Source organism: Rissa tridactyla, chromosome 6 (assembly GCF_028500815.1).
Source record: "Rissa tridactyla isolate bRisTri1 chromosome 6, bRisTri1.patW.cur.20221130, whole genome shotgun sequence".
Lineage (NCBI taxonomy): Eukaryota > Metazoa > Chordata > Aves > Charadriiformes > Laridae > Rissa > Rissa tridactyla.
Window position 1 is genome coordinate 4,871,516 of NC_071471.1, and position 16,117 is coordinate 4,887,632.

Sequence of the window (16,117 nt, forward strand, 5' to 3'; positions counted from 1 at the left end):
CCCATGCTGGAAGTCAATGCCTTGCTGTTTGTCCCGGACACTCTGCAAAGCCCTCCCCTGCCTGCATTTGGCTACCTGCAACTTTTCATGTAAGTATTTAAGACAAGCCATTTTGGACATGAAAATCAAAGCATTTTAATTTGAGAATTTTGTTTCAATGTCTTGTGAAAGGTGTGGCCTCAACACTTCACATCCTTGTATTTAATTTGCGCTCCTTGCTTGGGCTGTGTATCACAGAGACCAATACAGCTGCTTCTCGGGTAAGTCACATTTTAATCCAACGCAACTACTTTATTTTCTTGTTCATTTTTCAGCCAAAAAAGGATATTTTTTGGGGGGTGCATATTTTTAGTGAAGAAACAAAATCTCCTCTAAAAAATACCTGACAAACGTTTTTCAACTTTTTATTTTTTAAGGTCTGTACCTAATAAGGAATCTTTGATGTAGTCAGCAAGACTTTTCCTCTGCCTAGAAGACCTATTGATATATAGCCAAACAGAGAGCAGAGGAAAAAATCCACTCTTGATGTCACCGGACTCTTAATCTATTTTATGAGCCTTAAACACTACAACTCTTTGCACGGTAGAAATTTCAAAAGATCTAGAAACTCCATTTTTGCTCCTTATGTGGCTTTTCTAAACCTGAAGTTTTACTTTTCATGAATATTTTTAACCAGCGCAAACCTTTTTAGGCTTTTTCTTACATCTATCTTTTGTCAAGGAAGAAAGAAGCAATCCTGTGAATCAGATCCCATGTGCATAATCACACAACTATACGAACTAATCGCATCCATAAAAAGCATTCGGTTCAAACATTGCTGTATAGGGAATGCTTAGCCTTAAAAATTATGCTGTTTGGACTAGCAACTTTGAATACATCTTATGAGCAATCCATCTGCACTAATACTTTTTTTTTTCTTTTTTTAACTTAAATCAGGGGACTTGAGCAGCCTGACAGTGTCTATAATAAGCCTGCTGATTACTTCACCTTCTGTAATTCTTACTTCTTTTTTTGTTTTAAATTTCTGTTATATGAAGATGCACATTGTTAAAATGTTTTAAAAAATTGATCAGATCCTGATTGCCAAGTAGGAAGCTGAGTAGTAACCTCAACCAAGTTTATAATGAACTTCAAATTTATTGCCCCGAATGGAGCCATCACTCATCATAACTAAATGCAAGTTGGGTGGGATGGACTTCCTACTTAGCCTGGGAGGACTCATTTACAACACAGGTTTGCCACCTTTGTTTTTAGCCACTGAGTCATGGCCAAGCCTGGCGTCTCACGATGCAGGTGGAGGAATGGTGGCAGGCAGCGTGGTGGCTGGGGATGACAGTTGGTGGGCACATGGGGGCGTGGGGGGCAGTGGGTGGTGGCAATATGTGGAGTGCCAGGGATGTAGGGGACACCAGGTGATGGTGCAGGGGGCACAAGGTGAGGGAGACACAGACATTGGGTGGTAAGGGTGTGGGGAACACCAGGGATATGGGGGGACATGGAGTGGTGAAGATGCAGGGTTTGCTGGGGACAGCAGGCAGTTAGGATGTGGGGAGGTGTGGGACACCAGGTGGTGGGGTCTCCAAGGACACCTGGAATGTTGTCTTTCAAACCTCGAAACATTCCGCCTGGCACCGCAGCTGCCAACAGCAGACGGAAGCCTAGCCGGTAAGTGAGAAAGCTGCCAGTCTCTATGTTATGCTCAGAAGGGGTCTAGGTGGAGCCTGGGTTATCACATCCGGAAGGTTTCCCTTTGAGGAATAACAGGGTATTAATATCTTGCTTTTCCTGAGCTGGCTGTAGCTTTGGTGCTCGCAGTGGGGATAGTCCTGTGAGGGAACGGAGGGCTCCTGGCCATCACAGAGGAAACCCACATCTCCTCCTCTATTACCTTCGTGTTTAATGGGGTGGGGACTGATGAGGGAGGAGCTTTTCATTTTTTTCACCTCACCCAAATTTATGGTCTAGCCTCAGCACTTTCCAGAGACCACAATGGGTTTCTTCCAATCACCTCCCACCTACCCGAAATGCCTTGTTTCTTTCTGTCACCTAAAATCAACCTCTTTACATCTCAGCCATCTCCATTCGGGGAGCTCATGTGGAAATATGGAGCTTTTTAGGCACTTGTCTCAACCGCTCTCCAGTCGCTCTCCATCCAGAGGTTTTTTTCCTCTCCCATTAGTCATTTAAATTTAAAAAACAAAACATCCTTGAAGATTTAGGTGGAGAAGGGTCTTCTCCTTTTTTATTTCACTTTTGTTTCCATTTTGCACCTTTCCTCAAGTCCCATTTCATTCTAACTACAGCATTAATTTTTTTTTTTTTTTTTGAGACAAACAGTTTAATTATTGTTTACGTGGATGTCCCTGGATCCTATCTCCAAATTACTGCCTCATGAACAACCCCCTAAACAGACACTAGGAAAATTCACACGAGGGAGAGACACTGTGAATACTCCAACCACGGGGAAATCTTTGCTCAGTGCTTGCATGCTGTTAGACACCAGAGAGCCCAGCCACAAAGACCCAGGAAACTCAGTTTCATTAGTTCTGCTCATCACCCAACCATGTTTCACACTCCTATTGTCTTCCCTTATTTCTCTATTCCCTCCTGAGATCTTCCTTGCTTCTCCCCTCTTACTGAATTCCCGGGCTTTTCTGTTTTATTTCATTCCCCCTTTTGCTGCTTTAGCCCTGCTGCGCTTTTCCCTACATTTGTTTTGTTCTGCTCTGCACTTTTGAGCCAGCAGATTAGAAAGTGTGGACAGGATGCAATGATTCTCTCCTCTTGGTTTCACCTCAACTGCATAGCTAAAGTAGGAAAATTTAGAGGCCGTTTCTAAGCTGCACCTGGGGAAGCCAATGTGCAGAGGAAGCAATAGGGCTGAAGCTACTGGAAAAAAAAAAAAAAAAGCCTGGCTTGAAAGTAAATTTATTCATGTATCTGCAAAACAACATTTTTTAGCAATATGGCACATTTGTTCTGCTTTGAGATTTTGTATCTTAGTTACTTGCTTAATTGTGCTGATTTTGTTTTGTGTTTCTTATTTGCTTGTCTCCCTCTGTTCATGGGATTCTTTAGTCCTTGGCACCTAAGGATAGCTTGGCACTGGGACGGGACTGATGCCTCTGAGGTTTATGCCATTTTCTACTCTGTTCTCAAATGCTTGTTGAACCTTTGCAGCGTTCCAAGTTGTGACGATAACTCTGATGTGCCTTCCTCCAGCAGCTCTGTTTCGTGGCCTGCAGTTACAGGGGTTTTTTATTTGGGTTAGAAGCAGAGACTCCATATTTTACTGCATTTTTTAAATGCATTTGCAGAATTTCTTTAGAAAGTAAGGTTAACAAGTTGCTCTGATTTAAATGTGTTCAGCAATTTAGTCTCTTGACAAATTAATAAGGACCTTACTTAAAACCCTTTTCTAAACCTATTTTAGAACATTTTTTTTTTTATCATGTACATCAGTGGAGCTCAGGTCCTGATAAGAATGAATATACCTCCTCCAGTGGTCCAAGGTGGGAAGAAACTCAATGGCCAGAGGCGCAAGTGGCAGAAGTCAGGCTGTGGGGATATAGATTTCCCATTATATACAGGTACGACACCTTCCAGCAGGTTCCGTTTCTTCCGTTTTCAAAACCTTGGGCAAAAAGCATTGACAAGGAGGTGAGGACGAGCTAAACTGGAATGACTAAGCTGGGACATGCTGTTAAAGCACTTGGGACCGACTGCATTAGGGACAGCCATGCAGTCCCCTGGTGTGCTCGTACTCGTGTGCTCCAGCAAGCTCCGGGGCTTGGGCTGAGCCAGGCCTTCATTTCCCCAATGGGGATGTTCCTCCACAGCCCCTGAGGCGAGTACAAGGGTGCTGAGCTGGCTCAGTACCATTTTTAAATGGGACTTCGGGAAGGCAACCGCCGGAACCCTAAAAGCGAGAAGCTGATCCGTCATGGGTCTCCTATACGCCTCTGAGTGGGATTCATTTCTCTGTGCCTCATTTCTGTACCCCATTTTGCCCCAAAGAATACTTCTTTCCTCCACTTGTTCTGTTGAAAAACATCTTTTACAATGAGTATGTAGAAGTATAATAGGAACCTGATCTCAGATGGCACCATTTAATTTTATTGCAATAATAGTAATAAATGTACGAAGCACAAACAATGTGCTCAATGTAGAAATAGATTTAATCCATTTAACTGGATTTTGAATTGGTTCTCCATGAATGGAAACCCGTTCTTGTTCAGATCGGAAGTGGCATCTCAGATGGTACTTTGGAAGATGATAGAATACCTGTCATCCTCATACTAGGATAAAGTAGAGAAGGAACATTAGATTTCCACTCCAGGCCTGTGAAAAGAATTCTTTTTTTTCAGATACTTGGATTTTATTTCATTATGTTCCCTTTTCTTCATTTAATTTAATAATACGTTCCAAATCTATTTATCCAAATGCATCTGTTTTATACTTGGGGAAATACAATCTGAAAAGAAAATGTTACTTTTTTCCAGTAAAGTTGAAAGAATGGAAGGCAACTAATTTTAACATATTGCCACTTAATGTCATCTTGTTTGCTGATAAAATACATGGTAAAGCGTTTTCACTAATCACTTCTTGAAACGAAACAGAGCTTTCCTGGCTAATAATGGAGATACATTTATTTATTTATAGGACGTTCATCATTCTAATTCCTTTGTGTTTCACAAATATTAGCAAGTTGATCCATGCGGCACTGAAAAGAAGTGAAGTCTTATTAGCTCCATAAGGCACAGAAATCACATGATTGCCCACACTTACCAGAAGGATGTATGTAAAGTATAATTAGAATGTAAAAAAAAAAAAAAAAAAAGTTGCTCTTAGTACAGTACGTAACCAATAAAAACATCCCTCTGCCATTCAGTATTGTTAACCTTAAACACTAAATATCCTCAGGCAGGCAAGCAGGAACATCTATCTAGATAAAAATGGTGTGGGGTTTTTTTTAACAAATACATTCTTTGATTTCTTTCCTTTTATTTCCTGAGCCTTTACATGATACTTGAGTTATATTTCCAAGCTTTTTCCTCCAGCCAGGAGAGCTAGAGAAATTATTTAAAAAAAACCATTGAGATTGTCATCTAATTGCATACTTTCTTGAAGCCGAGTTGTAAGCAGCCTGCTGAATAAGAGGAGGTGTGCTGTATTTCAGGGTGGCCATACTGCTCATTCTGCACTTACCCTGTTTTCAGGAATTATAATACCCAACGCATTACGTTAGAATCAATACAGTAAGTATTTTACTATATACATTCCCTTTATAGTGCCTAATCCTTAAATGGTCATTAGGTATATCTGCGCGAATTAGTGGTATCACCAGGCTATCCATACGTAAGCTTGAAAAACTATTTAGGAAATATAGATGAAATACCGTGGTAATAGTATCCAAATGTGACCATGGACAAACTTTTCTGGGCAATCTCCGGACACATGTAAAAGGGAGTCCTTTAAAGTGTTTTGCATTGGTTTATCTTTGCTCTGACAAAGTCATCAGGGCTTTTACCAGCTGATTGAGATGGCGAGTAAGGCCAACAATGAGAAAACTCCGCGTAGCATTGCTGTTTTGAAAGAATATGCAGACAATTCAATGTAAAATGTTGTGCTGCATTCCACGTTTCTTCATTATAAAAGGAAGCCCCAGCTCTGTAGCTGCTTCTTTGCATGTCTAATGTTATGCGACTCTGCGAGACTACTCACTCCTATAAAATTAAGATGCTGCATGTGTGTGTTTGCAGGACCGTGACCGCGAGGAATACTTGCTCAATGTAATAACTACCAGTTGAAAAACAAAATAAAAATCAACTCTAATTGTGCCCATTTAAATTCAAACATTGAAAAATAGCTTAAATATGGTATTTCGGAATGTAAATTTTATAGAAAGTCGGAAGATTTTAGGATTCTGTTAGCTCTTTAGTCCCTCTGTTAACGAGGCTATTACATAGCATCACTCAGATTGATGTTGAAAATAATGCAGCTGCAAGAGCAGCTGCAGCAAGAATTCACAGAAGCCGGGATGCAAAGCAGGCCCTGCTCAAAGTCCTTGCCTTTAGCTTTCTGGTGTGTTTTTCCCGCCCCCCCCTTAGTTATTTATTAGCTTAATTCCAGCATCCTCTGAAGTGATGCCTTGCTGGGAATAGCTGAGAGTTAAAGCTTTAATGGCTTTACTTAGCCTCACAAATGAAAAACGTGGAATTTACTGTCTTCTGCAAACCGGAGTCACTCTGACAGCAGCAAGTGCTGGTTTGTGGGTTTAGGTTTTTTTTAAAATGAACAGTCCAGGGTTGGTCAGCATTAGACAGTAACAGTCAAGAAGAAAATACAGCACCAAACAGGAGGAAAGATACTTCACAGTTAGATTTACAGGTGTGCGAGAGCATCTTTGTGCTACTGGAATTTAAAAAGACATTTTATGCCCCTGGGCAGGAGCTGATGAACTCGTGGGCTGCCACCTCAAAATGTTTCGTCTGTTGCAGGAACGTTTGGAGGAAGGTGCAATTCCAATACCCACCTTTATGCTTCCCTTTTCGTGACACGCAGAGGGTGACAGGAATGAATTGCAGCAGCAAAGTGCTGGGCTCTGGCTAAACCCAGGTTTTGGTCATCCCAAAGGGATTTGCCACCATCCTCACCCCGGTTCCTAACCCTCAAGCCCGTAGAGGGTAACTGACACTTTGATTCTTGTTAGTTCTTTCATGAACACGTTGATGTTAGGTAAAAATAATTTTAAATAATGTTGAAACAAGCTTGACGCGTAACTTAAAACCAACGTGAATATGTCACATCCCTCAGTCTTTCATAGCCACCTTGTAAGACCTTCAGAAAAACAGTTCCCCAGATTTAGAGTAACAGATGTTACAAAGGAGCAAAGCACCATCATTCACCCCCCAGATCCAAATGTACGATAGCCTGTCAATTCAACAGATTCGGTTACTGGCCAAAAGTGACCTGTACTCAGGGCACAAAAGCAATTGCAAACCCCTGCTCATCTTTAAATCTAAATTTCAGAGCTACGAGAACACCTTGAAAGATCTCTACTAATGGCAAAGTTCGTAACATGAGGTTTGCATCCCAGGTGTAGCCATACCAAACACTTCAACTTTCTCCAGGCAAAATCAACTGGACAAAAGGAACCGATATAGTTCTCTTTCAACTGATGTAACATGTGCGGTCGCCTTATTACGAGTTAATATTCAGGTTGCGATATCTTGCGTCCATTGGAGCTTTGCAGAATTTTCTCAGGAAGGTCATAAAATAAAACATTAGAGTAGTATAACTTAAAGGTTACAAAAGCATGGGCTACAGAATCAGCATTAGTCTGTGACAGCACTGGCTGCAGTCCCGGTGTAGTTTATAGGAAATAAAGGCAGGAACCAACCACACATTTAATAAAATGAACAAAACCGTGTTAGAATCAACTGCCAGATCAGATTTTTTTTGTTGTTTTTTTCAGTGGCTCACAACCGCCACTGGATTTCCCTTGGCTGTCACTGCTCTTACAAATTTGTGTTGCTGCATAAAAGCACATCAAAGACCAGGTTGGCTCGCACATCCTGAATGGGAAATTCGTACCTATAGAACTTGTGCCACGTACCTTTCTATTCATCGAGGGAAGGAAGAAAAATTTCCCTACCGTTCTCGTAGTACTTCAAGGTCAAAATTCATATTGACAAAAATAATGCAACAGAGATAATAAACATTCACGGAGATTAAAATAAATGCACAAAAGGCAATCTCTTCACTGAAAAAGGAAGACACCGAGGTAAAAGAAAAAATTAAAATGAGAAGCCATACTAAGAAACTCAAAGCTGTCACAGAACTGCCTTGAATGTTAATCTGAGCTATTTCAGCCGGTCCTTTTCCCCAACCTTTTCTTTCCTGCTAACTTTTATGTTACAGCTCCATTACCTGTACAAAGTTGCTGAATTGAAGCTCTGCCCATCAGGAGCTCTCATCTGTGCATGCTTTAGCTCTCAGTTGCTACTGCATTTGCTTCAGCTGCCACTATTAAATCCTTGCACGTCAAATTACAAAGCAATTAAGGGTGAAATGCATAGCTGTAATACATGGGTTAAAAAAAACCTTCCAGAAACCCTAACTCGAAATTTTCTAGGTTTGTAATGATGACTTTGGAAAGTATTAAAATATCTTTTTAATTAATATAATTCTCAAACTACTCACATGTCCATCACCTGGTGTCACATAAGTTTTTTATCTTTCCGCCTTTCTCTTTTCCCTTCCTCCCAGGCTTTTCTTTTTCTTTTTTTTTTTTTTTTTTTTGACTAGGAATATTTAAAATTCATTATTTCACACTGTGAGAAATGGAATGAGCATAACTTGAGCATTTGCTAAAGCAGCTAGTGAAGTAAGGAGGTGGAGAGATAAACTGTCTAAATGCTTTATCATGTATTCTGACCCCTGAATTTTGCCTCATCCTGTCTAGCATTACTGCAGAAATACTGTATCAAAGATGAAATCCCTTGGAGGTATACCATTAGTGTAAGGCAGCTGCAGTGGCATGAAGGAGTCTAGCGGATGGGTCAATGATATCTGCCACCATTGTGCTCTGAATCGGGAGCCGAGGGGACCAACGCGCAGCTATGGCTAACTCATTTAATATCTCTGCTTAACATCGCTGCGTTCCAGTGGGACTCATAATATTTAATTACATATCTAATGGGAAATTCAGCCTCACCCTGTGAGTTATTGTGCTTCCTCAATTTCTCTAACATTGTAGAAGCACAGCACTTCACAGGACTGGTCCTGCCATGAAAATTAATTAGTTTATGCCTGAACAGGGCTTTCAACATACAGATCATTCTGTATGACAAAGTAGTATTAGATAACAAACCAAGTTATTCAATTGAATTATGGAGCCATAAGAAAATTATTGTCTCTTATTTTTAATCAAGCAGACTCCAAGCCAGATTAGTGCCTGATAATGATGCTTTGGCTGTTTCAACAGGTATTACTGCCACCAGAGAAGTTTCTCCCTCTTTTTGCTCCTGTGCACCCTACAGTTTTCACTACCAATAATCCACTCAATAAAGCCAGCTCTAGGTTCCAGGTTAGCCCTTACCTTCAGTGAACAGTAATCGTTAAGACAGCTTGTTGAAGGTAAATAAAAAGCCTTGTTGGTTTGGAAACAAACCTCTCCACCTTGTTTGGTTTGGGGTTTTTTGGTAAGCATCCTGTATAACTATCACTCCCTGCAGGGATACTTGAATCTAGAAACCGCTCTGAAAGTTTGAGACAATTAAGCACCAGGACTTCTGCGTTTCTTTTCATGGCATCAGGCAAATCTCAGGTTATAGATGTGCATATGATTTCATATGCATGAATGCTTCAGTGCCCTCCCACCAGTTACCGACTCTTTATTAGCCTCCATAACCCAAGCAGAGGAATTTCAATACCGCCTTTAAGGGTGACTTGAGCAGAAGCTTCAAGGCAAATTGTACTGCTGGGGTTATAGAAATTCAGTAGCTAAATTGGCAAAAGAGAACTTAGAGGTTTTTTCTGAGGTATATTGTTTGCATTGTCTTCTTTACAAAGATGAATTTCTGATCATAGGAACGCATTTGTAGCCAAAAGGTTCATCAGCTTCCATCTATCCAGACTTGCTAAAATCTTTGGGACAGATCAGTGTTGATTTATACCAGTGGAAGATCTGGATTAGGTCTTTAAGATTTCCCATTTCTCATTTAGGCTGTGGTCTCCATGCACCCCTGCTGCAAGAGCATCCTTATTACGAGAAGAGCCGGAGGGACTTGCCAGCACCCGCTGATGGGTCCTTGTTCCCTCACCCTGCATTGTGTACTGGTTTTACACCTTTTCTTTCATTTATTGCTCTTACCTTGGAAATCAGATACAACCATCATAAAGAACAGCAGTACCAAAGAAATAAAAGCCACAACAACAAAAGACGAGAAAAAGGAATTCCAGTTAATGACATCTATCTAGGGAGATTCCTCCTACGAGGAAGCAGAGCAATATGGAAGGACATTCAGAAGGAATCCAGGCCCTCAAACCACTAAAATTCACTTTGCATCTTGAGATTATGACCTTTTTAAACCTTTTCTTAGTTTCTCCCTACTTGGTGACTTCCTTTTCTTCTTTTTCCCATTCTCATGCCTTCCTTTTCTCCCTGTTGCTCCTTTCGGTTGACTTTGATTTGGGGAGCTTTCTTGTGTTAGTACTAGAGCAAAGAATTAGGCACACAAAGATACTAGATTATTTACTAAATGTCCAATAAAACTGATGACCTGTGAAGTTCCAGCACTGATTTGCCAAGTTTCTGTACACCCCAGCTGCATTCTACTTACATAGTTAGTGCCAGCGAAAGGCAGGATCGCTACCAAAGTTGTTCAAGTGGGGTGGTCCTCGTAAGGAGCCTGGGTGCTGCAGCTAACGTTTTACCGTATAAAACATCACAAGAGGTAGTGGTGGAGTTTTGCATTTGGTGAACAGAAACACCAACAGCTAAGATGTAGATATCATCCAATATATTTCTTTTCAATGAACGTGAGCTAATGAGCAGAACTGAGGTGACAATAAAGGGACACCCATCCTGGGATGCTGACCAGGAGCTAGGGTTGGGTTTGATCACAGTAACCTGTCTGTCTGGTATAGCTACAGCAAGAAAGGGATCTGTATCCACAGCTCTCTTGCTGTGTGTTTTGATCTCAGTGCCAGGGCGAGGTGTCAGGCACCTTCTTTGCTGCGGATCTGATGGCTGATATGTTTTGTGTACCGCACAATAGCTAATGGAAGTCGTTATAGGTCTGCAAACGTCTCCTTTAGGTTTGGGCTTTCCTAGGGCCTGGTCCCATAGGAATGTGATTATTTTGTAAAGTGAAAGAGAGCTCTCTTTGTACTCTGAGCTCTCATTGAATTCCTGCCTCATCCTGGAAGCCCGGCTGCCCAGAGCAGTTTGGAGATGCAGACCTCTTAATAGCACGTTGGCAGATCTAATCAAGCCCACAGCACAGTCTGCGGCAGCCCTCCTAAACCAAACTTTGCCCCTCTGCACTCATCCTTTAGAAGTACTCAGCTCCCATCATTTCAAAGCAATCTTTTCAGAAAATCAATAGTTCTTCATCTCCTCCAGAGTGAGAGCAAGTAGGACACTTGGACGTTTGCTTTGTAATCTCTTCAAAAATTGCTTTCTTGTCTTCCCAACAGAATTAGGAAATATTGCAGTACAATAAAAATAAATAAATAAATAAATAAATAAAATCTCAAGCTTTTTCAGCACAACGTCTCAGTTGTAGGACCAATCTTTGCATTCCTTTTCATTTAGGGATTACCCTAAGCTCACTGGTCTGTTATACCTTAGGCACACACATACATCCTTGTTCCTCGCACAGAAGAATTGCTTGTTCTCACAAGTCCACTTTTCGGGAGCCTACTGTAGAAACCTTTGCCATTTCAAAATTTCTGTTTTCTCTCCCTCTTTCCTCTCGGTGGCCCTTTAGCTATGAAAATGAACTGCTCTGCTCCCGCAGTGCTGAGCTGCTGAATCCAATCAAGGAAGGCTGGCCAGGCTTCACATCCCCGTCAGACACAGCGTTGACCTTTTTTTCCTAATTGACAATGCAGGGCTTTGTGCTAATAGGATGACATCATTACGCAGAGCTGAAATGCTTTCCCTGCTGTCTCTTTTGTCTCTCAGTATTTTTCTCCCACACTTTTAGAGGAAGCATTTCACTAGGAGGGAGTGCAAGGAAGACAGTTACACCCTGCCTAAAAAAAACATACATAGAAAACATCCTCAGTTTCTCTCTCTTCATTTTTCCTTAGTCGCACTAGTTACCAACCACGTATCCCGAGCCCTTGCCATGTAGTGAATCTTCCTTTTCCTTCTTCCAGGTTCTAATCACCGATGCTTCCTTTCTGTATTTGCTTTGCCTCGCTGTCCTGAGATATGCTGCTGGGGGCAATTCTGGTTCCTTCTTGGTTTTGATTTATAATTGTATTTTTTAGCCTACTGTCCTTTTACAGCTCTAATTTTATTGAAATAACTTGTCAATAGGATCCTTGTGCGTCTCTACAGCAATAAACAGTTAATTGAGGCCCCTAATTTTGTGTTAAATTGTTGGCAGTTAACTTTTGCTGCGATACGCAATAATATAAAGTTTTAAAACAGTACTTTAAAGAATACATGGAGGGGGAGAAGCCCCAAAGAAACGGAAAATATTAAGAGCTTTGTTTTAGCTGCCTTGTGAGATTGGCTCGCCCAATTCAGTGACTACTATAATCCTTTAAGACGCTGCCTCAAAGCTTAAAAAAATTGCCTTAATGCTGGTTATAGCTTGGCAGCCATGTGCCAAAGCACGTAGTCTCGGCTAAACCAGCAAACCAAAGAAATACATATGATGGGCTTTCGCTGGAGAAGACAGACAGAGCAGAAATTCTCCCGTTCTGCCTATGGCCCTCTCTTTCTCTCCTCTCCCGTGGCTGCCATACTGGGTACTCCTGGCTCACGGTGTGTATTTCCAGCCTGCTTCAGTGCCTAATCGAACGGATTAGCTCAGATTCCAGGTACTCCTGTGAATCTGTTTGCCCTAAACCGGTTTGATTTGCACAGAAATGCACTAGGAGCTGCAGCAGTAGAAGAGAAGGGTAGTATTGACCAGCCGGGAGAAGCAGCCTCTTAAATCACTCAAGCTCGCTCTACAGGCCCGTGGCTGTCTATAGCCTTACCGCAAGAAAGGCCGGCATGAAAGATAGGACAGACAAAACATAGAGTGAAGAAGGGAAAAGATTCAGGAAAGGGAGGAAGCAGATCCCATTACTATCCAAGACTATCCAAAGCTGCTGGGAATAGGGATTTATCTCTTTTCCTTTTTTTCCCCAATCAATGCCCAACTATTTCACAGAAGGCGCTTGGATTCCTGGACACGTGACAGTGATCTTCACGCCACCCTTTCCTTTCCGCATTTAAGGACTGCTCCAGAAGGCAACGACAACCACATTATTAACGTGCCTTGTGAAAAACTTCTCTTGGTTATTTTAATTGTACTTCCTATTTCTTTTCGCACATTATCCTTAAAGGCACGTTACGGATTTTAACCAGGATTTGTTTCTTACATTCTGTTTCTGTCATATTTACCTTCAACTTTAGTTAAGTTCCATAAGCTATTGTGAGTAACAGAAGGAATTGGATTTGTGGTACTTTGAACAACGGTAAGCCTAAGCTTACTTCTTTGCATAAGAGTGTCTAGTGAACTAGCTATCTGATAGCTGTGAACCGTAATTATAATACAGCTTAATATTTCTCTTATGTCTATAGCCCAAGGAGATTAGTGCTTTGTTGTACTCAGCACCACATAAACAATTAATATGTGAGTTTCAGCTTCAAAGAGCAATTAGGATAATATGGTTAAAACCCTGCAAACTACTATGAAAAAACCCACGATTACCCTTGCCAAATTTCAGCCCAGAGCCCAATTTATTATTATTATTATTTTTTATAAACAGGTGAAATACGATGAGTGAAAACAGTATTTAGAGTGGAAGTGCTGACAAAACCTTTACTGCAGCAATGTGGACAATGCAGCTGTAATAATGGCAAGTGTGCCCTTATCACAGCAAGAAAAATGTAAGGAGTTCTGATTTTGCACTGAATGAGCCATTACTTATGTCTATCACAAAGAAATAAGAGTACTGAACAAAAAAAGATACATTAAGGTGTTTTTTTTTTTTCTTTCCCCCCAAAAGGAAACTAAAAATAAAAAAGATCAGATGTGACTCAGGCTTTCAAACAATAAAAATAGCAAGATAAAAGAACTAGGTTGCTTCATTGCCTAAAGAAATGGCTAGAATCTTAAAAAGTCTGAATCCTGATTGTGAGAGACTCACTTTATGGGCTGCTAAGAAGGTGCTGACCTTCGTCATCAATAGATTGTCTGAGCCTTTGTGGTATTCAGCAGTAAAGGAAGTGCTTAAAAAGTCATCCCGCTGAAAGATGGACTGGAAAAATCTCCAGTTCAGATCTCAGCATAGCTGTCGTCGGTGCACATGCTCATTCAGAAAGTCCGTCTGTAAATCTAATACAGATAAATCTTGCTTCATTTTTAAGTGATAAAACTGGAGCATCTTCACCTTAGAGATGGATCAGGATATCTGGAATTCAATATAAGTGAAATTATTATAGAGGAGGGCAGCTAATGACCTGTCTGTTGTGGGGCTTTGGATGTGTTTTTTATAGTACTATATTTCTCTGTCTGTACTAGAGGACATTGAAGGAGTGGGATAACACTTGTACAAGTACCAGTGGTATAATTTTCTTAGACTTGCTCCATAGTTTTGGATGCAGTTTCGCCTGTTCCAACATTTGCACTGAAATGAACTGTAACAGATGACTGCCCTGTGATTTCAAATGGCCTTCTGGGAGAAAAAGACTATTATAGATGAAAGAGTTCGGTTCCTATAACTTTCTGGAAAAGTCCCATCACTGCCTGAGTAGTATACCAATACGGCCGTTGTCATTATATGTATCTTCTAGCAGGGTGAATTAGCCGTGGTGGGGTACCAGGCTAACACAACGATGCGGCTGCTGGTACCCAAGTGAGCTCACTGAAAGACAGATGGGGTATCTTTGCACAAAATGCGTGCGTGTTGCAGATACAGTCATGCTCTGGCTGAAAAATGTTGTGATGTTATCCTCGAGAAACCGTGCAGCGTTGAACATTCACAGCAGAGAGCACAAAATACAGATGGACCACTAATGACTAGAGCTTCTGGGACAGCAGATGAGGTACAGCCAGAGCATCCTGAACGAGGCAGCTTGTACCTTATGCTGCAGAGGAAGTGGAAATAAAACAAAACAGCGACAACAGAAATCTCTGCCAGTTCTGATGGGGGTGGGGAGGGACAGAATTATTTCTCTCTCCAAATCTGATGCCTAATTTGTCTCTGAGTTTTAGCAAGGCGTTCGTGGGGCACATACGTTATCAGAGCATGGGTCCACTTGGACCGCCGTCGCATGGTCAGTGTAAGGGACCTGGCTCAGAGTAAGAAAAATGATCACCAAGTCCCCTTTCTGCTTCCTAGCTGCCGTACTGTCCCCCTAGACCTCCAAACCGTGAAAGCCTACGATCCAGCAGGCCAGCCCTGAGGAACCGCTCCTCGGTTTTGCTTCTTTCTCCACAGCCTCTGCCATAAAAGGCAGCTGTGATCCTCAGAAACGGCGACTTGTGCTGTCTGCTGACAGATTTTGACCGAAATTGGGAGACAGACCTTTCCCTGAAGCGCAGCCCCACAGAATTCATGTCTCAAAGAGCGTGTAATGATGATGTGATGGTTCAGTTTCAAGGCAGCTTAATCCCCTCTGAGAACTACTAGAAGAAATTTCTCTCTCCTGTCCCTCCACTTAAATCGGTGTTGAATGTAGCCCAGTGGTTCTGCCTTGCTATATGCAGATGCGGGGGGATAGCACTGCAGTCTTTGGTGTTTAGAAAGGTTTTACTTCACAACCGTAAGGGCAGAAGCTTTCTTGGTTGAAATCAAAGTTTAGATTCTGAAGAAAAAAGGGCTCATCAAAGAACTGGCAAGGAATTTAACAACTAGGTGCCAGCTGAAGTGCCAGTGGGATTTATCAGCAGGTTCTTCTCTAATCTGATGTGAGATAATAGGGGAAGGTGTTGAAAGCAGAATCAAACTAGATACAGAACAAAAGCGTAAGTAATAGGGTTCATAAGATCATGCACATAAGGAAGGTTACGTTATCCAGTAGGCAGGCCACTCTCCCCAAGAAGGATTACCTTGGGAAATCAACAGACAAAAACTGGAAGATTTTAAAAGATAAATGATCTTATGTTTCTTTGCATTTATATTTTTTTCATGTAACCCTCTCCATGTGGAAAGATGTGGTTTCCTTACCAACAGATCCAACAAAATACTTCGCTGTAGTGGCTGGCAGTGCCACGGGCAGAGGTCTCTTGGCAAAGCTTAACCCTCAAATATGCAGAAAGCTGAACTTGCTTATGACTAATCAGGAAGATCATTCCTGAGAGCTCACAAATTTAGAGTAGTTTCCTTCTGACTATAGCGCTAAATTGTCTATCTATATTCCCCTGCATAGTGATTCATT

The 16,117-nt window shown here is 41.4% G+C and overlaps 1 protein-coding gene across 1 annotated transcript in view; it reads left to right on the plus strand.

The window, feature by feature from the left end:
• Positions 1 to 1,148: 1,148 nt before the first annotated feature.
• SPATA16 (spermatogenesis associated 16) overlaps positions 1,149 to 16,117 on the plus strand; it is a 99,884-nt gene continuing 84,915 nt past the window's right edge. Inside the window, 4 exon segments of the mRNA XM_054205274.1 lie at positions 1,149 to 1,339; positions 1,425 to 1,518; positions 1,520 to 1,583; positions 1,586 to 1,665. Of these exon segments, the coding sequence (XP_054061249.1) occupies positions 1,149 to 1,339; positions 1,425 to 1,518; positions 1,520 to 1,583; positions 1,586 to 1,665 (429 nt within the window).